This window comes from Acanthochromis polyacanthus, chromosome 13 (genome assembly GCF_021347895.1).
Source record: "Acanthochromis polyacanthus isolate Apoly-LR-REF ecotype Palm Island chromosome 13, KAUST_Apoly_ChrSc, whole genome shotgun sequence".
NCBI classification, from domain to species: domain Eukaryota; kingdom Metazoa; phylum Chordata; class Actinopteri; family Pomacentridae; genus Acanthochromis; species Acanthochromis polyacanthus.
Window position 1 is genome coordinate 40,233,476 of NC_067125.1, and position 24,235 is coordinate 40,257,710.

General features: G+C 40.3%; 1 protein-coding gene and 1 non-coding gene across 3 annotated transcripts in view; both read right to left on the reverse strand.

Moving 5' to 3' along the window:
- Positions 1-2,299: 2,299 nt before the first annotated feature.
- The window catches only part of arhgef17 (Rho guanine nucleotide exchange factor 17), an 87,605-nt gene continuing 65,669 nt past the window's right edge, over positions 2,300-24,235 (reverse strand). For both annotated transcript variants that reach the window (XM_022206082.2, XM_051957522.1), the window contains exons 3-24: positions 21,545-21,727; positions 16,526-16,642; positions 14,569-14,661; positions 14,270-14,446; positions 13,992-14,042; positions 12,896-13,005; positions 12,671-12,756; positions 12,133-12,251; positions 11,653-11,860; positions 11,365-11,438; positions 11,064-11,147; positions 10,858-10,961; positions 9,962-10,077; positions 9,489-9,608; positions 8,727-8,994; positions 8,456-8,542; positions 8,151-8,218; positions 7,633-7,781; positions 7,280-7,454; positions 6,895-6,990; positions 6,479-6,661; positions 2,300-6,269 (exon numbers count right to left, since the gene is read on the reverse strand). In XM_022206082.2, coding sequence (XP_022061774.2) covers positions 6,064-6,269; positions 6,479-6,661; positions 6,895-6,990; positions 7,280-7,454; positions 7,633-7,781; positions 8,151-8,218; positions 8,456-8,542; positions 8,727-8,994; positions 9,489-9,608; positions 9,962-10,077; positions 10,858-10,961; positions 11,064-11,147; positions 11,365-11,438; positions 11,653-11,860; positions 12,133-12,251; positions 12,671-12,756; positions 12,896-13,005; positions 13,992-14,042; positions 14,270-14,446; positions 14,569-14,661; positions 16,526-16,642; positions 21,545-21,727 — 2,874 coding nt within the window. In that variant the 3' untranslated portion in view covers positions 2,300-6,063. The remainder of the gene's footprint in view (positions 6,270-6,478; positions 6,662-6,894; positions 6,991-7,279; positions 7,455-7,632; positions 7,782-8,150; positions 8,219-8,455; positions 8,543-8,726; positions 8,995-9,488; positions 9,609-9,961; positions 10,078-10,857; positions 10,962-11,063; positions 11,148-11,364; positions 11,439-11,652; positions 11,861-12,132; positions 12,252-12,670; positions 12,757-12,895; positions 13,006-13,991; positions 14,043-14,269; positions 14,447-14,568; positions 14,662-16,525; positions 16,643-21,544; positions 21,728-24,235) is intronic.
- On the reverse strand, positions 18,472-18,544 carry trnam-cau (transfer RNA methionine (anticodon CAU)). The gene has a single exon. It is a non-coding gene; the product is annotated as a tRNA-Met (tRNA).

Genomic DNA, 24,235 nt, shown 5'->3' on the forward strand with positions numbered 1-24,235 from the left:
TTAGAAATAACCAGAGATTAAAGTAAGTGCAATTTCAACAACACTATGACTCAGTTTAACATTTATTTGTGTGCATTGTACATTACAACTGATCACGGTCAAATAATATTGTAGAATCTCACTTATATCCAAATTAGTCCAGTGCATTTACATTTTATAGAATATTTGATTTCTTAATCTCAATACTATCGAGTCTGTCCCCAAATATAATAATGTCAACTTAAATAATAAATAATATTGTAGTGCAGAGTCATAAACTTTAATCAGCTAAACTCACATAATAAATATCACTGCACAATCTTAACCTGAACATGTGTATTATTGAGGTAAATTCACATATTCTAGAGTCTTAACTGGAATATTTCTGACATGAATCTTTTTGTATTGTGCTGATAAACAACAATAACCCGACTTCCAGATAATATTTATTGTCTGATTGGGAGACTAAATTCCTCCACATTCTGGCTGTAGGAAATAAATAAAAATAAAAGCCGTTCATTTCCACATTATGCACATTTATTTATTCTTAATATCTCAGACTGAATGCTGGCTGTCAGTAAAAACAAACTCATCTGCTGGACTGCATTTCCCAAAATGGAAACATGGACAGAATTTAACAGTCACGTATCCATGGCAACGCTAAAGTTTCTGCTTCTTACCAAAGTCCACAACAAAAGCAAAGATTTTAATGTAAAACTTCAGGGATGACTGTTAGCCAAAAGTACTGGTATTCTGATCAGTACTTCATGATCAATATCAGGACAGATGTTACAGTTCCAGCTGTTCCATCAGACTGCAGTAATCCAGAGAAATTAAAACATCACATTCCTCATAAAAACTAGATGAGACTTTTATTAAATAAGTGTTGGTAAATAAACAGTGTAAAAAAAATGAGGAGATGTGAGACTTCCACAGCATGGATCACCATCAGCTGGATCTGCTGTTGATTCAGAGCTGAAAGTCAGAATGAACTGAGATAGAACAGCTGCAACATTACGCTCTGACAATCCAACACCATCAGTTTTCATCTGGTTGTTTTACTCCAAAATGCTGTGAAGTTCAGTTTTTACCTGAATCAATACAGAGATTCTATTTCCAACCAAGACTGGAATAAAAATTAGAATGTCATGAGGTTATTAATGCAAATAAATCCTTTCAGATGGAAGGATTTACTTCTAAGTTCTAGTTCACGTTTCAGTTGGAGCACGTTGCATTCACAGAGAAAAACAGCGATACCTTCATAGCAGCATTTAATAAACTTAAAGCTTCCCTGTGGGCTCACTGGTGGAGTTTGTTCCTGAGCATCTGAACCTTAAATCATGTCAGAGGACCATCTTCAGTCAGAGAACTTCAAGAGCTTCCATCAGCTGGACCAGATGTGGCATCAGCTCCCTCTGAACATCTGGATGACGGGAGAAAAGACAGAAATCAAACACAGATCACAGAAATACAAGATAATCACTTTCATCATTTTATAAAGTAGCATGAACTTTAATAAAACTGGACATCAGTAATGAAAGTAAGTGTTTTTAGCTTGTGTTGAAGGTAGATTTAAGATCAATTTTAATGACAGTTTATCCTGACAGGAGTGAGAATGGAGCTTTTCTTTGCTTTTTAGAAAATTCCCTCAAAATATTTTGTTTATTATTGGCTTTAGAAGCATTTTTCTATACTTAATTTATTTTTAGATACCTCAGCACATTCTGCACATTCATCCATTTCCAGAGCTTTCTTCCTTTCAATTCTTGCCTTCTCCACACCACCTTTGCTCTTCCTGTTTTCCATCTTTCAAACACCTCTGACTGCGTGCATGAACGTGTTACGTCACGGTGCGTCTGCAAAAAGAAAAGAAAAAACCAAACAGAGCTGCCAGTGGAGGCGGCCCAGGAACAGCGGTAGCAGCATCATGATCAACCCAGTGCCGTCACTGAACACCGGCCCTCGCCCCCTTTGTGTACCTGTCTTGGTCCTTGGTTGGCATCCATGGAAACCAGCCTTGTTTAGTGTCTCTTCAAGAGTCTGTCTTTAGATGTTGGTACCAGAATTACTTGGATACAAAGGGATTATGGCGATCTTTCGTACTAACTCTCTTGCCAGCACAGGGGTCCAGCCTGAAGTACAGGTTGAAATTGTGCATGAATATAAATAGTTTTCACCTAAACTGTATAAAATGTATTGTTATTCATATTTCCTCTAAACTATTGATGCTTGATGCCTATAATGACATTAAACCGTGGATCACAGGCTGTGAAAGTTTACCAAAATGTTGTAAATATTAAGAGAACAAGCACAGACTGGCACCAGTGAACTGATTTAATTACAAAGAGGAACCCACAGTGACAAAACAAGAACAGCTACATATAAGAAGTAACTCAGAGGCCGTAACCATGACGACTGCAAGATGTCAAACAACAGAGTTATGAGTGGATGGCCACGTAGAAACTCTTTTTATTTCTGTATTTTTTAAAAAATTTTTGTCTTTTCTGTGAATGTTTGTAACGAGGCAAACATCAGCACGTCTTGGAGCAAACATGGCTGCCAGTGAAAACACAAAGCCGTCTCTTCTTCTGTTCCAAAGATCTAAGACATTTATAATTTAAACGTGACTGACAGTGCATGCCAGAGGGGAGAGAGGGAGGGGAAATACAAACAGAAACAAACCGTACACAAATATATAAAAATATGCCATTAGATTCATATCAACAATTGAGGACTGTGGGTGCGCTATTTACAGAAAAAGGCAATATGTACCAATATTTACAACAATAAAGACTTAGTTCACATATGGGCATGAGGAGGGTACAGAACGGCGGTTTCATGTGATGGTGGAAATTATTAGAACATGCTTCATTCTTTCAACTGTGGGTGAATTAGCACTGAAATAAACATTGCTTCATATTTAAGTGTCTGTGTGTGAATATGAAGAGTCAGTTCAGTTTAATTTTACTGGGTTCAAAACCAAATGGCAAAAAAGATTTACATGACTAGTGCTGAAATGTAAAAGAATATCCTTAGGGCAAAAGAAAAATTTGACTCCAACCACAGTAGAATCATCAAACCAAACTGTCAAACTCTTTTCAGCGCAGGACACCATGTAATGATATTTACCCCAGAGCATTAGAAGATGCTATATAAAGGACTATTTTGCTGCCAAACTCCCAGTTTTAGAAACAGAGAAAGCTCACAGATGTTTTTCGCTGTTCACAAACTCCATTCTGCGATGAGCTCAGTCGCTCTACAGCCAGCATGGATATACAGCATGTACATGGGGAACTTGGCACCTTTCCACACAGAGAATCCACATTTCAGCTTCGTTGTGAATCACACAGAACATGGAAAACATTCATCTGCTACCTTAACTTTACAGGAAACTGGGGGAATCATTTTGGGACATAACCTTAGTCACTTATTCCTACTGACACAGATAAACTAACCACATACAGTGATACCTACATCTTGCTGGTGGGGCGTTCATGATGCGGATTAGCTTAGCATCATGACTAGAAATGGGGGAACAGCTAGCCTAGCTCTGGCATTACATTAGGTGTTAGTTTGCTTTAGGGGTCTGTTTATTTTAACCCAGCTTTTTTTTTTCCTGTTTCCAGACTTTCATCTAAGTGAGCAGCTGCTGGCTACATGTCAACATTAACCATATGCACACAACATCAACCTTCTCACTTAAATTTCCCTAAAAGTCCTAAAACATTTGTCAAAACTCTTCACTGCTGTATTCATCACAGGTTACTCAAAGCTGAGTGGAACTTTGCCTCAACTCGGAGCAGAAAATGGGAAAAGAAGCTCCCTTTTTAAACACTTCAGCTCAGCATTCAAGGAGGACGCATGGACACCGACCTTTAACATTTACACTGAGAGGATCACGAGCTAGTTAGCAGCTATCACAACAGCCAGCTAATCCTCTTAACTGTTAGTCCATGCACCTTAAGTGGATGCGTCTGGGAAGGGGGAAAGCTGAGGTGAAGCACCCAGATGGCTGGTGAGGTGCAATGAGGTTTTCTAGGCTTGGAGGGATCAAAGACAATCACTGCTTAACCCTAAAGCCTGAAGCTCACTCGGGTGTTTGTGCACACAAGGACGAGTCCTACACTTGCACAGACATCTGCTGTAGTACCACAGAGAGCAGACTTTTCACTGTGTGTGTGTGAGATGGCTTAACTTTTAGCCTTCTGAAGGCACGTGCAATCTGTCAGCGCCGGTCCTGTTGACCTACTATCACTCACTTATCCTGCAAACCATTAGCATCTTTCCCCTAGACAGCTACTTCTAAAATCTGTGTGGGTTTCAATTCATCTTAATGCTATATTTCATATATTAAAATGCCTAAACACACACAGAGGGGCTGTAATTTTTTTTTTTTAAACAAATCTTAGCATATGGCACCTGAAAGGCAACAGAGGACTGATCTGTCAGAACAAGAGCTGCTCTCAGTGAAGTGGATTCTGGGATCGATCTGACAGTGGGATCTGTTTGCAGTGAAAATAACAGTTATTCCAAATCCTCCCCTTTCTGGTCATGCTTCTTTTTAAAAAGTCACAAAACTCCAAAACAAGACCCCTGCAGCGTGCATCGTACCGAACCAAGAGTGAACTGCATCCTTCTGTCTGTAGTGTGCATGTCTGTCTGCTCGAGCCAATCTTTGCCCTTTAATCTGTTCTGGTGACCAAGCCAAGGCCTCCTTGTTCTTCAGTTATAAAAAAGAAAAAGTGAAAGCTACATCTTCTATAAATTAAGTGCTGTAAAAGAAGGCGCTAAAATCAAAAACCATAAATACTGTACATAACTATCCTTTTCTGCTACCACAGCCCAGCGTCATCTTTAAAGAGTCTCTGTCCCTCGTGACACAACGCTCAGCATTTCATTGCAGAAGGAATCTCTTCTGACCCCTTAATGTCTTCAACACATACAAGGCTTTGGCATAGTTGTGTTAGGGAGGAATGTCTCCAATGCACTTTTTTCCTACCAGTAGAGGGACACCGCTTCATCTACATTTATGTCGTCTTTAACCGGCAGCAAAAATTAAATAAGAGAATTGGATAACTTTAAAACAAAAAAACAAGTGTGTTTTTCACGAATGACTGAGTGAGTGAAGGCTGTGCATTAATGTATGGGACTGTGTGTCTGTGTTTATCGTCTTCCTGCCACATATTGCACTTAAATGATGCTCTTACCCACACTCCCTCTACAGGAGAAAAGATGTTGGCAGTCTTAAATTTATGATCAACGATCAAGGAGTTGAAATCATCAAATCCCTACTGGAGTCAGAAAGATCAGATCTTAGATGTGTTGGTCCACTCCTCACCAATCAGGTTAAGGCGTAAAAAGCTTTGTCCTTGAAAAGCTCACAGACTAATCTGGAACTCTAGTTGGAAAAAAAAAAATCTATGCAAACTCATACTTTAGAATATTCATCAAAATGCAGTTCAGAATTTGTTACCATTCATATTCACATTTTTTCCCATGAAATTTACCTCTGATCATCAGGATTTCTGTCTGAAGTTCTAGGTTAAGATGAAGCGATGATGGAGTCAAGAGTTCATGTCCAAAAAAACCGAGAATTTCAAAGGAGAGCTGCATGCTATGCATCTTTCATATCAAAGTTTTCTCAGATGTCCTCTTTCAGCGTCCTCTGCTATGACACTTTGCAGAATCCAAGTCCTCCTGTGTGTTCTCAGTCTGAACATGTGTCCATCTGTGAAAGTGGAACTGTTCCCTTCTCTGTCATCTTCTGTCTCTATCACTTTAACTCCAGTCTAAAGACTTATTTTTAGACAATACTTGCAGATGCCAAAAAAAACGAAATACACACGCACAGACATGCAGACCATCAGAAACATTAACACAAGAAAACTTGGTTTGACGTGATCATATTCATTAGTAAGTCCAGGAGGGAGTTGACAGCCATAATATGCACATAGAGACTGGTGGACCAGGCAGAAGACCAAAACAACACCAAAAAGTGAGGAGTCTGATGGGGTAAAACGACAGGAGCTAGTGCACCGACTGCAGCTAGGGGGAGGTTGATATATTAGGCTCTCTTTGATTGTCTCAGACCCTCCACAGCAAAAGATGGTTGGTACTGTCGTCCCGTCCAACCGTTTCACTGCTGTTGGTCAGTCTGAAATCCTCATAGCCATCACCACCAGAAATGACTAAATGGTTTGTTTTAGGAGGAATGTGGGCAGAGGCTCGGCGGCGTGCAGAGTCACGTCTTTGGAGGCCGTCTACTGCGCTGCTGCTCTGCGACTGATTGCCTGAAAAACAGATGAAGGGTTAAAGGTCAAAAGGAATCACATGTAACATATGAATTTCTATCAGTGTGGCTCAGTTCAGCTCGGAAATGTTTCGTGGTAAACATGGAAAGGAGTGTGTGCACATAAACTGTCAGTCTCAGTAACTACGTCAGCATACGTGCATGACGACATTTGCTGAAACAAAAATGTCTGAGAAAAGCAGCAACAACCTGTGGAGTCGGCGGCTGCAGGAGGCAAGTTCATGTCAAAGCCTTCCGGTAGCTCGATTGATGTCAGGAACCGAACGTGGCCTGTGTGTCCGTGAGCAGAGCCCATCGGCAACAGGGGAGATTTCAGTGTCCCAGCAACAGTTCCTGAGCTCACCGCTGGGATCACCAACGTAAGAACTACCCCTGTAGATGAACATCAGCTTACAATTAGTGCTCTGCTTCAGTTTAACAATCAATTAAAAGTCACACAATGGTACTATGCTAAATTTCTTCTAATACTTTTTGCATGGAGCATATCTCCAGCCCTATTATTATTGCCTCTATCTGATATAATAATACAGTGCAGCGTAATAGCAGTTGAGTTTAATCATCAGGTTGGCAAATTCTAGATTTCTTGGGCTCAAATGTGTTCTTACCTGCACTGGTGCCGATCCACAGCAGATCCTTACAGGCCAGCAGGGCTGTGATTCTCAGACAGGCAGCCTTGTGCTGTCTGATAATCGCATCTGCACCTGAATAGAAATTGAGAAAAACAGACAGGATGGTCAGACAGTAGGAAGATGGATAAGCATGTGAAGTTTCTAAACAAAGCTACATGTAAAAGAAAAAGAAGTGGACAATTAAATTAAATAAAGAAAGTTTTTTTGGGAAGAAAATGCATATGAGCTGTGGCTGACATCTGGAATCAGAATAATTCAGACTGTTTCACTCTACATTTGCTTCAGCTAGGATTCTTTTTGAACATCTGTGTGTCTGTGTAAGTGTCTTGCATGACTTCTCATATTCTCCATATGTGTTTACCTGCAAGCATCTTGTGCACAGCAGGCGCCACGTCCACCTCTGTCAGGCTCTCCCAGGTCTGAGCGTGGTACAGTTTGACCTGTGCACTGCCCTGTAACGCCAACCACACACCCTGACCATACGCCACCATGCACGTCACACACCGACTGCTGTCAGTGCCCACCTGGAACCAGTGCTGAGAGGAAGGAAGGAAGGCAGAGAGACAGTGGTAAACATTGTTCCGCTCCAGTACCTGCTGTTTGCCGGTCTGTCAACCTCGTCTATTATTCTGCTGTGATTCTCCAGCCTGTGATTCACACCTTCTCAGTCATTCCTGCCCTCCTCCACCCCTCTAAATCGTCTCTTCCACCTACCTCTTGTACCAGTGAGGTTGTGTTGATAATAAGGACTCTGTTCTGTGAGCCACACCAGAGCTTCCCTCCCACAGGAACCATTTTGGTGACGGGACTGCTGGGTGTACCCAGAACTAACGTCTGGGAGGACTGCGGGTCCCAGAAACTACCTGCAGATTGAGAACATCATAAACAGCGATTGTTTTTTTAAAAAAGGAGAAAACAAAAACAACTAGTTTTACAACCAACGTGATATTGTTCACATAAAAATTCACAGTGTCTGATCCTTAAAACATGTTGAAGTGGACAGGAGTAAAAGATGTAAGGTGTAGCATGTTCTGTCGTCACACTAAGAGATAAATTGATCTGTGGGCTACCGCCTCACCTACAAACTCCCCATGCTTGCAGACTGGAGAGGATTTAAAATACCAATGAAATAACATTGCTCAGTACAAGGACTAAAGGCATTGCATGGCAGAAACAACTTAGTCTTTTTCCAGTCCTTCTTTACTCCCATCATCTACCACAGTTCAGCTTACCTGCTTCTCTCTGATAGACAATCACCTCTCCGTTTGCCAAGGACACAAACACTTTGTTGTCCAAATATCTGAAATAGGAAAAAAGATATATGTGAAAATGAAAAATGAAACCACAGTAAAAGCAGAATTTATATGTAATCAAGCAGCAAGGTTTGGCTGATTAATACTATTACTAATTTCACACCTGCATTAAATGATTTTTAGTGTTCTCACTACTTCCCTCTCATCCTGGTAACATTTTTAAACTATGTAATAACAAACAAATGTTATAAAGACACAACAGCAGCTGAAAAACGCAGACTCACAGTATACAAAGGATGGAAGCTGAGTGCTGCATCTTCATGCTGTTTTTACGGTTGCGGATGTTGTCCGAGGACTGGTACACGTGGATGCTGACAGAAACAGATGCAGAATAGAATATTAGATGATGAAAACAAGCACACCAAAAAGCAAGGAAGCAGTTTACTATGTAGGAATGGGAGAAATTGTTCATTTAAAATTTCTAAGACTTTTAATTGATCAAAACACATTCAAAACCAAATAACTGGTGAGCGCATGTGTTGGTACACTACACACCATCCATCCTCTGTGCCCAGCCACACTGAGCTCTGGTAGGCCTCTGGGTCAATACTGAGCAGATCCTCAAGACTCGCCCGGGTGAAAGATCCTCGAGAGGATCGGCGCATGGCCCGACCATCCATGGGGCTCTCTGTGTGAGCACGACTTCCTCCACCAACCCCTAACATCCCTGGAGCTCCATAGGAGCTTGGTACCGGGAACTCCTGCTCCTCCTCACTGCTGGTGGTTTCTGTAGCCATGTCCTTTGAGCTTGGACCTTCATCATCTTTGGAGAAAAGGGAAAGAGAGTTTAATGGACTGGTAAAGATAGTGATTGCACAAAAGGGTGTAGGGCTGCAGCTAACGACGCGTCGACTAATCGTCTGAGCACGATACGTCATCAAAAGCAGAAGTGAGCGCGCAATGCAACAGAAATCACCGTCCAACCGGAGCACGGAACACGGACGGACATCGGCACTGCATCGTGCATGTATTATGTATGCACGATGCAGCGCAGATGTCCGTGTTTAGATACAGCTGTATAGTAAACGCTGACATCCATGTTTACGATAGATCGCGGATGTCAGCGCTGCATCATGCATACATAATACATTTTGATGACATATCGTGCTCAGACGATTACTCGAGGCTTCGTTAGCTGCAGCCCTAAAAGTGTGTGTGTGTGTGTGTGTGTGTGTGTGTGTGTGTGTGTGTGTGTGTGTGTGTGTGTGTGTGTGTGTGTGTGTGTGTGTGTGTGTGTGTGTGTAAGTTTCTACTCACTGCCATAGCTGGATGATATGGTGGAGTGACTGGCCTGACTCTGCAGAGTGGAAGAGGGGCTGGGTGAATCCTCATCGTCTGTATCGTCGCTGTCAAATGGAACAAGCTCCGCTCCTGGTCCTACAAACAATCAGTCAACTCATCAGCCAACATTAAAACACGTGTAACTAAAAATCACACCACATACATGCAAGTATAATACGAGTTAGGACTGGGATGTTAACACAGCAATGACAAACACACACTTCCAAAAAATAAAAATAAAAAGACAAGGAAGCTTCACTAACAAGGTGTTATAGTCTGTTTACGATCCAGGGTTTAGGATTCATTGTAGCGTGCAATTTTTACATTGAAGTGAAACTACCACACATTCATGTACTGTTGACTGTCATCTACACATAAAACAAGTTGACTGAATTTCTAAATGCTTTGTCACGCTGCTACAATACGACATTTGCATAGCAGCAACTAACCTGTAGGTTGCTCTGTCAGCTCTAGAGTTGAATGAGAGATGGATATATGAAGCTGCTGCTGGTGGTGACCCTGTGTTCCAGAGGTAGGAGCGATGGCAGGCTCTGATCCACGCTCCCTGAGAAGTCAAGAATGATTGGTTAATAGCACACACAAATGGAGTCAGGATCACAGTCAGAGGCAAGTGAGCTATAATGCACATAGAGAGAGGCTGAGGTTTGGCATTTGAACTCCACTTGTTGAACTCTCAAGTTAACTTTCCACTCCTATTAGAGGAGATGACCTCAAATGAAAGTTACAAGGATTAACTTACACACCATCTGCTGCTTTCCCAGGGACCAAACTATTCATATCATAACTGACTTATAGTTAGGTCTGGATGCCTACAAACAAACTGAACCATTCTGTCAACAAGTTTTGGCGTACTGCAGCAGGAGAGCATGGGTATAAGTAAAAACAACTGAATTCTGTTTCGGTGAGCTGCATTCAGCATCCTGGTACTGTCAGTGATCGTTCACTGGATTGGATTACAGGGTCAACTGATGCCAGATGATTATGTCAGTCTTTTCTTCTGTTCATGGACTGCCTTGGACATCTTTTCCTTCAGATGAAGCTCATGACTGCCAAGGAAACCACTTTTACCATCATGTAAAGCTGCTCCTGTACAATGACTTCAAAAACATACATAAACATCATAATCAGTTCTTTTAACCTATATTCTGGTGCCATTTTCCAGTCTGTATTTTGTGAGATTATATGTGGCAATTACTGGCTAGAAATTATTTTGAAGTCTCACATTTAAGTGGAGAGTGACAAACAAGTGCAACAAATATAACTTTAAATCGGTTATAACAGCAGTTTGAAAGCAGAAGGCCTGTCTTCATGTGTGCACACTGACCTTCCTTTGAGTCCTGGTACTGCAGCAATGCATATGATCCTCGCAGAGCAGACAGCAATACAGGCCTCCACTGTGGGCTCATCTTTGATGTTCAGCAAACAAACCTGGCGAGGAAACATCACAACAGTCAAACTGTCTGCAAACTCCAAATCGTTTAATTTTCTTCCCTGGAGAAAGCAGACTGATCATACGTATAACGTTCTCACCTGTCCCACATATCCATCACTATTACACACCCACACTTCACAGCCGCTGTCAGGGCAGCTGTGGCTGGGAGAGGCACAGGAAAACTGGAAACAAACAGCAACACGTGAGTCAAGACGACTTCTGTAAAGTTTGTAAAAGCAACTTATCTACATGTACATAGATAACGTATTTGGCTTTTATTATTAGACATGATTTTCATTTTCAGCAGAAAAAAACAAAGCAATGTTCTGAATGTGGCTAAAAAAAGGATTCACTTACATATGTACACATTACACATGGGGTATTTCTTGCTGCTCTCACCTGCATTCCACTGCGGGTCTTCATTATAGGAATGGCCTTCAGGAACTCTGGATCCCACTGGTCCTTATTCATGGCTAAACAAATATGGGATGAATGGTTACGTGTAGTCAACTGAAAAAACATTTCCTTTCCCTAAGAAAAGCACAGTAAAACATTTTTATCCATGCAAAAACATTTAATTAATCATGTCATTCACATGCTTTGACTCCCATCTTCTTCTGCTATTGTACTGGCAAGTTAACATGAAGAAAACATCTTTTTGTTTCATTATAAACCTTCTTCACTGACCTAACTTCTTCTTGGCATCCTCAAAGGCCTGTTCAAAGCTGGAGCGAGCATCAGGAGTGGTAAACTCGAAGACAAAGCTGCTCTCGGCGGAAGCTGTGGTAAACTCCAGCTTCGTGGGCAGGAAGGTCATACTGAAGGCCAAAGACTGTTTCTCTGACAGCTCCCTGTGCACCGACGCCATCAGATCCTTTATTACCTCGTCTAGGGACTGAGAGATGTGGAAAAAGTAGAAGAACTCTTAAAATTAGGAACATAATCATTGGTAGCTTTGATTAGATACATAGAGAGAGAATTAATTATGAAATGCTGCAGACACATTTTTGAAGGCTGTGTCTTTACAAAGACAAATCATTTTCAGAGAAGACAACAAAGAGTGATGATCAAAAACCAAAAATATAGAAATTAACTACATATTCACTACAAGACAAGGAGATGGGCATTTGTGAAATCTGTAAGTGTAACTGCATTTTTCCACAGTACCTGGTGTGGAAAGCTGAGGGTCTCAGAGAGTTTGCTGATCTGACCCAGTGTGCTGAGATCCTCATCTAACCGACTAATCATCTTCTGGATGCTCTCCTTATTTGTTGCCTGAGTAGTGTCTGCGGAAGAGAAGAATTCACAGTCAGGGAACCACAAAGCCAACGTCCACATGTCGACTAATGAGTTAAAAAACCTGAAGCTGAGCATTTAAATATTTAATTGTTATACTGATGAGTGAGCAAAGAGTGAAGCTGTGCTAATCAACAACATTTGATTAGCTAAAGTAGTTCTTCTCGTGGCGATTTTGATTATTTAATTTGTACATGGAAATTTGATAGAGGAGGACAAGAAATGAATGCATAATACTTGTAGTTGACTGTTGGTACCTAATTATTGAGCATGTGTCTGCACAAACTACCCTTTTCTAGGAATAAAAACACACTGGTGACAAATGTTGTGTTATACTACTTGGAAGTACACACATTTATTCAGCACATGCAGGGCTACGTGTAGCAATAATTTAACTTAATAATCTTACTTTTCACCACTTCCACGTCCTCTAGAGGAAGTTTCCACAAGAATTTGTATTTACTGGAGGTATCGATCACACTTGCAGCAGAGTATCTGAGATTAACAAGGAGGGGCAGACACAAAGAAAATGAATGATGATGGACAGTAAAGGCTAATATGAGCACTAACACTGTTTGTATGTCTGTTGTTCAACAGCAGGGGGCAGTAGTGATATGATATGAGAGTTACTTACAGGCTCATGGAGCTGCGTCTTAATGAGCCAGACTTCCTCTTGAGAGTGGTGCAGATGATCAGATCGCTGAAGAGGAAGAGAGAACGGTCTTTCTTCCCACCCACTGTCTTCTACAGAGAGAGAGAAAGAGCTCAGAACACCTGGACTTGGATGAACAGTAGTGTGAATAGAAAAGTTGTAACATAGTCTTTGCAAAAGTAAAATGTTATCACTCACTAAATGCAAAAGAAGACAGTATATAACAAACATGGTTTGCTTTTATCATATGTATAACTGATATTCCAAGATAATCATGAAATCAAACTTTATTTATATAGCACCTTTCATCCATTTAAAATGCAACACAAAATGCTTCACAAAATAAAAGAATAAAACAACAGAGAGAATAAAAAACATAGTGTAACCAACAATATATATACATATATATACACACACACACACACATACATATATACATACATACATATATATATACATACACATATACATATATATACATATATATATATATATATATACACACATATACACATACACAACATACAATGTATATACACATGCGCTCTCACACACACATACACACAACACGGTGCTGAGACACGGCAGGGCACTGAGGAACCATGTGGGGAAACACCTATGGGAGCCCTCCACACCTAGACGCGCCACAGCCCACAGAGAGCGCCGCCACAGAGACCACCCAGACGCCGATGGGCAGGGGCAGACCCCGCACTAAATGCAGAGCCGCCCCAGCCCCTCGGGCCCAGGAGGCCTCCAGGGCAACGCCCCCCGCGGGCAGACCGGGCATACATCCCAGTGTGGAGGCCTCCCATGAGGAAACACTGAAGCTAAGAACTAAAAGACTAACAAGAAAAAAAAAGCAGGTATAATGCATAAAAATTAAAAGCTTTAAGAAAGTTAAAAATGTAGAGATAAAATAGACAAATAAATAAATAATACATAGTAAATAATAAATAAATAGTAAATAAATAATAATAATAATAAGGTTTTAAGATATAATACTGATAAAATGCAGAAGTGCATATATATATAAGACACCAATTTACAAGTATTCACCAGTTTAGAAAACATTTCTTACCGCTTCCATGACTATTTCCTGCCTCAAGAACTTCCTCTGGGGATTAAGAATCTGTCACAGACATGCAGAGAGAGGTGATCATTTCACACTATGGAATTAAATAAACAACAGTCATCGCACTAAGTTTGAATATTAAAAAAAACATAAGAGAAAACAAATCTATGATTAGCTGACTGTTTATACTACTTCTGTCACTATTTTACAAGACAAGGAAACAGTAAAAGTAGACAAACAGGAGTGATCTTTATAAATATCCTTCACATTAATGAATATCTTACATGTTCCACTCCCTCTATGTGCGCCTCAATCTCCTGGATAACCCTGGCTTCCCTCTCTGCCTCTTCAGCAGAGCGACGTCCCTTATTGATCTTCTCTGCCAATCGTTTGATGTCCCTCTGGGCGTCCAGTAAGAACTGATGGTCCGGGTGATCCTCTGGAGTGTGCTTCAGCAAGTCCTTGAACAAAGAATACAAACACTAATACATATATCTCTCTTTGCATAGATTCCCTATCACTAAATGCAGAGGAATTCTACTAACAGTGTTTAAAAAGAAAGTAGTCAAATTTAAGGAGTCACCTTAACCAGCAGTTCGTATCGAGGAATCCTCTGCACCGGCTTAATCATCAGATCGCCCAGTGCCTGTTTCTCCTTGTTCTCACGCATGTTTTGCTGTTGAATTGAAGGAAGGAGGCAGATTGAGAAATGGCATGGATTTAAGAAGACATGACAAAATACCTAACAAGCCCAGCACGGCTCGATATCTCTAGCCAGACTCTTTTCCTCTGTTGTTCCCAAATGGTGGAACAATCTACCAAACTCTGTGCGTTCTGCTGAGTCCCTTTCTACTTTTAAGACACAATTGAAGACTCAATTGTTCAGAGAACACCGAGGCACTTAATCTCACTCCACCTTAGGGGTAGAATAAGTCAGGTGGTCCAAAACCCAGCACTTATTTAGCGCTGACAAAGTTGACAAAAAGGGGGGGGCGGGGTTGGCAATTCTTCTGCAACTTGATGGCAACACCTTTGACCAATCGCACTTGAAGCACTTTTGCACTTGCTACAGGTTTTTCCTTATGTCTGAATTCTTGCTTGTGTTGTACGTCGCTTTGAACAAAAGCGTCTGCTACATGAAACTGTAGAATTGTAGAAGATGATTGAATCTAAAATCAGTGCTGCACTTTACATCTCCACCACAAGATGGTGAAGTGGATCCACAGCGAATACCCGGCCTGGTGTAACAGTTTACGTGGTTGTAAACAGAGAACAAGATGAGGACATGACAGGATTTTGTGGTGCCTGGTTACACTATTGTGTCTAAACTCTTCTCTGTGCAGCCAACTAGTGCTCTTTTTTCCTCCATCCATTTACGTATGGTGGCACACCACAGTATCAAAGTGCACAACAGTGGTCTACCTAATTTAACTGGGCAAAATGCTGACACATCCACAGGTGTAATCATTCAGCTGAACTGCACTGCAGAGATGGCTGGTAGAAGATGTCACAGACAACAATTTTTACTTTCAGTGAGAGAGTAACCTAAAAGGAATAAATCTGTATTCACTAAAACATAGAATTCAGTCGTGGCTTAGCTTGTTCCAAACTGAATCTCCATGTAATCTCCTATCTCCATGTTAGGAGATACAGGAGAGTCAGTTTGGCATTGGGCGAATTGAATCGCGTTTCCCTCCCGGGAAAGTTTGGTACGACCAATCATAGCAAAGGAGGCGGGAGTTAATGCTGCGTCATCTTCAGCGCCTGGATTACCCATAAAACAATCTTTTTGTGGTCTCTTGGCGTTTTGGATGGCGTTAGTCGTTGCCTCTTTTCACTTGACGTTTCCGACGATGAGGAGGCAGTGGATGGCTCGTTACTTTCGGCTTCTTGCCATTGTTTGTACAGAGGAAAATCCCGTTCCAAACGTGTGAGTAAATTTAAGCAACTTTTACACATACGCACCGATTTAAAGTAATTCCTAACACCGCTAATCGTTCGGAAGGAGTCTTTTGTTGCGTAGCCTTTTCAAAAATAAGTGTTGTACTTCAGAGTACCCCATGTATTCGCAGATTTTTGTGACAAAAACGGCAGTAATCATTCACCGCGACGCTTTCTCAGCTGCATGCCGTTGTTGTTTGGACTACATGGACTTCAAGGTCGATTTGTTTGTGCGTCACATCCGTGTTACGCTGATTGGTTCTTTCTCGTTCAAGCTGCATTCGTTAGCCCCTCCTTTTTGAAATCGTCTCCTGTCATCACAATGCTAGACTGCCTTTATTTGTATTTATATTAATACATAAATAAAGTCAGTCTGGATTTTCCAGGCAAGTCGTGGCTAGCACTGTGAAGACATTTTAGATCACCCAGCTGCATTATAATCATTTGATACAGTTGGATTTCAGCCCCTAAAAGCTGGTTTAGGAAGGAAAACTGTCTACTGTGGCATCCATTTTCTCATTACCAATAGCTACTGTATGAGGAGTTGCGCACACAAACTATACAAACTATAACCCTCTGTGAATCAATCCAACACTCACCTCCAGAAACTTGTGAAACGCTGGCTTGGCCTCCTTGGCAATCCTCACAGCATCTTTGGCGTTGAGAAAGTTGTCAATGTACGCTGAATACATATTAGCCAGAGTCTCTTTGGAGAACTGAAGAAAAGAAGAGAATGTTTAAATTACTACATGTGCACTGTTAGGTTAGATTTAATCAGATGACATACATATTTTAAAAATCCAGATAGAAACTGCTGCTTTATACACTACCAGTGGTCCAGGGTATAAAACCACAGCCCTGTCAAGAAAACAATCATTGTGCAGTAGTTTACTGAACAGTTAGCTTAATGACAATCATAAACTAAAATAATAAAACTTTTAGTTCTTTATGAATAGTATTTGAGGATTTGCTGCTTTACTCTAATTGCTATCATTCTTAAGTGAATACACTTACATTAAGGATTTTTAAGCAATATTTTCCCTTTTTTTCATGGAATAAAAAAATTATTCAAACAAAAAATAATAAGACTATGCTGAAGGAACAAAACTAACTGAAATTAAGATTCAAAAAAGAAAAATCAGTCGCAGTCCTATTGATGTTTTCCAAACAGCAAAAACTGAATAAATGAATATTTGCTTGTTCAAAACCACACAACACAATTCCTACTACAAATGAGATAAAGCTACAGCTTCATTGCCACTTTGCTTCCAAAAAAAAGAGTTCCAAAAGAAACACTGGTGTTCCTGGCCTTCATTTAGTTTGGCTGGCATTAGAAAAGAACAGTCCCATATGAACAGAAAATCACACACAAACACACACAGTCTGATGAATCATGCTGACCTGCTTTCTTTTCACAATAGAAGGTAGAAGACTAAGACAGCTCAAAAAAACGTAGTAAAAGAGAGACATAAGGCACAATGTGGCGCCTTATTTCACGTCACAAAGTAAGCAGCTTCCTGTCCTTTCATGACATGTACTGACTCTTTTCTACTCCTCACTGGCTTCCTGTTTCATATCATCCATCTACAGGAGTCCTCTCCTCTCTCTGTTTCTGCTCTTCTCAGTCTTTGAGGGACAGCAAGAGGACTAATCTCTGAGCAGAATGTGAGGATTAGTCACGGCAGAGGACAGTAGCAGTGACCGAAGACAACTTAAAGTTCTTTTCCAGTAGATTTCTCTCCAAATATATTACTGACTGATCTCCTCTTAACTTTAATTAGGAAGGTGTCAACCCTTCCAACCTTCAAGTGGAAGATTATACAGCAGCTGCCAGTGAGCAATCCCTGTAAGAAAGTACTGAAGATTTGTTTTACGTTTTACTTTTGAACCCAATGACGTTTGCACTCTTAAAAATGTCAACAAAGGCTGTCTTTTAGGAGCCTATTTATGCATTCAGATATTCACTGATTACATGCTTTTGTGGTCACGTTTCACAGTTTTTAGTTGTTGAAATAAACTCATTTTAATTTTGTGGTTGGGTCTTTTACCCAAACTCTGAACCATAATAAAATACTTTTGCAAATAGCTTTGTTGTTCATTATGTACTTTTCTATTATTTGGTTTAAGTTTTGGTTTGTATTTATTCGCTGTGCTCTTCAGTGCTGGCTGATATGGATGTGTGCCGGCATTTTATGGATTCACAGAATGAACTTTGAGCGTTTCACCACTTTCTCTGTCATGATAAATGCAGCTGGATGTGGACAAAAGAAAAAAGTAGGGATCTTCATTGTGAAAACGTCTCACAATCAAATGTGAGACTTTTTCTGAGAAAATCCAAACCTAAAAATAGATTACTTATGTATATATGGAAGGGTATCTTTCAGTCTTGAAGCTTTTTGTTATGACATATGCAAAATACCTCTCTTCTAATCATATTAAAGAGAAATTTGCCGTGTTTGAGACAAATGGCCCACTAGCACAAGCACAGAGACGGCTAATAAAGCATACAGACATGGTACAGTAAATCTGATCTGGACAAAAACTCTGCCCCGTGTGAGGCTCGAACTCACGACCTTCAGATTATGAGACTGACGCGCTGCCTACTGCGCCAACGAGGCCTGCAGCACATGCACCGAGCTGCGGTTTAAGAGCTGCAGCAGAAGAGACTAAAGGGGAAGGGTGGGGGAGGGATTCTCAGTGTGAGCGGTATGCAGGATCTGCAACAGCTTCAGCTGAACAGGAACAAAAGCCTCTGCTCTCGCATTTCTTTAAGCAACTAAATCCAAACGTGTTCTTCTGTTGTTAAAGCAATCTCTATATTTAAAGGAAAATGTAGAAGCAACACAGTCTGCGGCTTCCTGCATTCCCAGCGTTGTCTTTGTCGTAGCTTGTGAAACTTTTATTCAAGATAGTAAGTGCTGACTGTGACGGTTTCCCTGGTCAGTGAAAAACAAAGCCTGTGTCCATACTACACTGTGACCTACTGAAGAATCTGACTTCCTTCCATAATTAATTCCTGCCGGTGTGTTCGCTCAGTGTCTGTTCGCCTGGCTGCAAGTCGTTTACTCATTCATTTCCAAAGAGGAAAACCTGGAATGAAGCTCAACACTGAAGCGGTGGAGCACTGTGTTTTTAAATTCTAGGTTGAGAGCCACTCTTGGGTCGTGGGAAATTCTCAATGGGTCACCGAGCGGTCACTGGAAAAACAAAATATTAAAGTAGCGTTGCCAACTATAGACAATCTCTTGAGTAAAACAGCTTCCATTCATTTTAAAGATTGTTTATTCATTCAAGCTCAACTCTACAGTAAAATAAATGGTCTATGTTGTATTGCAGATGTGCTTCACTGCTGCACCAAAAAAGACTGTACATTTGTCTTGGAATCAACTGGTAAAGTAACCTCAAAGAACACTGAATGCACATATTTTGCCAATTAAGTTGCACCTATGCCTAGACAAAACAAATTTAAATCTATAGTTTAATAGAAATTAAAATGTGTTTGCTATTACACCTAATTAGAACACAAAGAGCATTACACATTTTGAACAGTGTAAATGGATCAAGTTTCATGTTTGCTGCTGCATAAAAAAGAGGGTTCAACTTTCAGTGATGGAAAAAATGTTCAATTGTGTTTCAGTTAAAGATTGAGTACAAAGGAAGGTTGTTGCATTCAGTAGTGCAGTGTTACAACCCTTTTAAGACTTCCTAGGTTCTGTCTCACATACTGCAGCCTTATTGTTTCCAAGGCTGTTGAGAGAAGTAAACAGATTACTGCATGCTGGCGGAGGTTAACTATCTCTCACTGTCAGTCTACATTCTGCGTATAGAAGCTAACTGTGCAGAAAACATTCCTGCAATACACAGAACAAATCAGTATTACTTTTGAATTGGAATCCCTTATGTTTACTTATTATAGAAATAAAAGCAAGATGAAACTACGGTGGCCGACAAGGGCATACGCGCCGCAAACAAAAAATGCAATACAAACGGCCAAAACGCAATACAAACGATCAAAACGCTGCAAACACAGGAATGATGCAAATCCAAAAACACATAAAACAAATGCAACAGAGAAATGCTGCAACAAAAAAACGATGCATTCACAGAAACGTTGCAAAAGAAAAAACACACAAACCGACAAAACAAATGCGAAAGGGAAATGCTGCATACAAACCCCGAAACAACTGCAAGAGAGAGACGCTGCAAATTCACGGAAGGTCGCCAGGCCACTAGGGGGAGCTGTTCTGATCAGTTTGCTAGACAGACGCACGCTAATATTTGCTACGTAAATTTGCTGCTGTTGGATAATACTGTAAGAGACTAGGGCCGAGTGTTTAAAAAAGACGTAAGGGAAAACATACCTTTTTATTCTCCTCTCCAAGTGTTTGCAAACTTTCTTATCCCGCTGTCTTCTTTGCAACTTCCTCCTGGGTATTTCCTGTCGGTATAAAAGATCAGTCCCTTCCGTATGGTCAGCTCCCCCTAGTGGCCTGGCGACCTTCCGTGAATTTGCAGCGTCTCTCTCTTGCAGTTGTTTCGGGGTTTGTATGCAGCATTTCCCTTTTGCATTTTTTTTGTCGGTTTGTGCGTTTTTGCTTTTGCAGCATTTCTGTGAATGCATCGTTTTTTTGTTGCAGCATTTCTCTGTTGCATTTGTTTTATGTGTTTTTGGGTTTGCATCATTGCTGTGTTTGCAGCGTTTTGATCGTTTGTATTGCGTTTTTTTGTTTGCGGCGCGTATGCCCTTGTCGGCCACCGTATGAAACCTACGTGGGACACATTACAGTTAGATTTTTCTATTCTAACTTCTTGTGACTGATAATCAAAAACCTGAAGGCCTCTGCAGACATGTTAGTTGGACTCTAATCAGTGAGACAACTGCTAGGTCTAAGTGTCACTTAGTAGACACCACCTGAACAGCTCATCTACTCACTGAGCATTCATAAAACCGTTCTGCAGTGAAATAGTGGAGACACACAAACACACACTGAGAAACCCTCCTGTCTTTGTGTGTTACTGTCAGCCCTAACATCTTTGTTTCATATCTGTTCAAGCATGTGAGCACTTAAAAGGCCAATCCATGCTTGACAAGGCTCCATGTGACGTATCTGCCAAAGTCTGCAAGTGTCTGTACGCACAACAAACACCCCAACAGTGCATATGCCAGGAAACAAATGGTGTTCAAAACTGATTTTGTGGAGAAACTGTTTGAAGAGATTCCCTCATAGCCACACTGCTATAATTCATCATTAAAGGAGTTGTAATTGAAGCAGTCAATGGTGGACTTTGGAGGTGGTTTGATTTGTAGCTATAGGCTTTCCAATGATGGTGCCCAAACGTAGTGGAAAGTTATAAATGCCCAGAAATCCTGGGCTATGTCCTCCCACTAACACACCTCAGAAATCATCTCACTGACACTGTGCAACAGCCCAATCTTTAACTAGCTGCTATATTCTATAAAAAGCACAGTCCCAGCCAGCCTTTCTGAAACATTCATGAGTGCCCAGCGTTTTTTCTGTGTTCGATATGACAGGCAACGTGGCGGTCTGCTTTCAAAGTCTGTGCATAAGGATGTGGTAACCACAAACTGGCCTTAATTTATTGTCAACTCGACTTACGGATTGGATCAGAAGGTGTCCAACGGTCTGCCTGTCGTGCCATTGGTTGACGCAACCAGAGACTTGGTCCAGGAAGTGCTCGTGGTGCTCCAAGATCTCTGGGATCTGGTAGAACATCTCGTCCACCAGCAGAGGGTCCACAATGGAGCCGCCATCCGGCTGTTTGAGAGGACGCATGTAGCCCTGAGGAGACAGAGCCACCAGTTAATGACTGAGCATTTCATTTCATTTAAATATGTATGAAGAACCAAACTAATGTAGCAAGTTAGACACATTCTAGAGAGGCTTATAGGCAATTTATGGGCAGAGCCCTGTGTGCTTAATTTCAAGTTATAGTGTAATTTGTCGCTTGACGAACTGACTTGTTACCACGCAATTAAATAAATACTTTAACGTAAAAATGAACTAATGGTTGGTGCCACCACTTAGACAAGTGCAGATCATGTTTAGGTAGTACATTGAACATAATCCTTAGTAGGTTTTAAAACTATTAAATTATGTGTTTTAACTGCTTTCTCTTTTATGAGATTTTAATAACACAAAAGAATAATGAGGTAACTATGACCAACACAAGACTTTAATGCCAAATTATGAAATTAAGTAAAATTACATAAAATGTAATTTAAACAATAGTTTAATTTCAAAGTAAGGTCCTTTGTAATGAACCTATCACCCTTCTATGCTGTTTTTTGGTCATGGAAACGTGTCACTGAAAAACTTCTACCATTTTTTACAATCTAATAACTGTAACAACAATCGTAACCAAGTTTTGGCAGTTTACATAATAATGAGGCAATATTGTTTCCCATGTTTAGGATCTAAGCGTTTGAGTCTGAATATTGTTGTTTAGACTATAAAATAACAACAAAAATTCCAAAATTATTTGATAATTAGTTGTGACTATGTTTTGACTATAATCTCTAAACTAAAACCCTCACATATATTACAAAGTCATTTGATTGCATTATTAACATTGTCGAGGCTGTAAACATTTTTTGACAAGTGGAAAACTACGTTACATGTGTTGGACTGCTCCTTTAAAGCAACTTCTACTGAGCCTGACTATAATCTAGCAGAGAGCAGGTAAAATGGTGCAGACATGGTAACAGTTGCTGTCAGGGACGGCCATCTTTTATCTACTTTTCATCACAACACCGAGATCAAATTTGGGCCAAAAAAAATACTAAGAATGGTGTTTTATAGTCCTAATTCCATCCTTTAGAAAGTTTCTCCTAGCTTGTTTCCTCGTACAAAAGTCTCCTCATACACTCATGAAGTTGTTTTTATGTTTGAATTAGCTTTCAACATCAAAACGTACAACGTAACGGGTGCTAACGGTGCTAGCGGGCTAAGGCGCTAATCGCTATTAGCATCTACATCGATCGACAGAGCATCTTATTTGAGCTGTTCAGTTACACTCACATAAGTATTTCCCTTCCCCGAGCTTTTACAGTGTAATTTACCTATTGCCACACTAGGCAACAACCATGGCAACTGGCCTAACTTTGCAACGGTTTTAGCAGTTTTCACCTGTTCTCTCTGGTCTAGTTAGCATCTTTAGTCTTATCTCTCGGGGCAGCCAGACGGGGTAACATAACATCCCATCCCAGCACCTCTCTGATTGGACCCACAGCTCAGAAACTACAAATACAAAGAAATAAACTGCAAGACTGACAGTCTGAAGCTTTTAGAGTTAAGTAGTAAACGGAAAACGTTGCTGTAACGTTTATTATGTGTTAACAGTTTGAATTGCAAAAAACTTTATGAACAATCAGCAGTAATTTCCTTATCAGTTACTGTTTGTCACCTTTGAAATTTGCAAACTTTATTTAAAACCTGTATACTAATTTGTAACTGTGTATTACTGACCCGATTTATTTATTGATCTTTTCCAATAAAAGTACTTTTAGACTGGGCGACATATGCGATAAACTGGAAATGCAGGACAGTTCCTTTGTTACATTTCAGCAACTTTAAAGGCTAAAAAATCACTTACAAAGTCTTATTGATTCAAAATGCACATGCTAGATTCTTGGTGATCTTTGACAAAAAATTCCCCATCCTCAATACATTAAGTTTTGCTAATAAAGCAGCCCTACCACTTTATTTCATTTACTTGGCCATTTTATGACAGTGCTCACCTTCCTGCATGCATACATTCTACCAAAGCAAATCTTTTTTATTACTATTCTGAGGGATGACTTTTGGTACATTCTGGGTCCAGTCAATGGATTGAAGTTAAGAAAGAAACATGCAAAGTTTTTCTCCCTATAGCTGAATGATAATAAGGTGCAGTCAGACCATTCTGCAAATTGCTGTGTCAGTGCTTAGAATGGTCTGGTTATGTGAAACTAATAATAGTCCAACTCAGACAATGTAAGTATATAAAGAAGTGGAAAGAACAAAACAAGGAAACAAAGTGCCAGAGGAGTCACTCTGGATATAAAAAAAATACATTTTTGAAAACAATATTTGGTAAAGGGATCATTCAAGAAGGTTCTTTTTTTTAAATTCAATAAGAGCAACATAATACACAGTTGGAGGGAAATAAAAGCATGCTTAATTGTCATGAAGGCTGTCATCTCAAGATGTAAGGATTAGTCATTTGATAAGTTATTCGTGTACAGTATTCATATATGGTAACTATGACTTCTGAGTCTGAAATGCAGTTAAAAGCTCACTAATAACAAA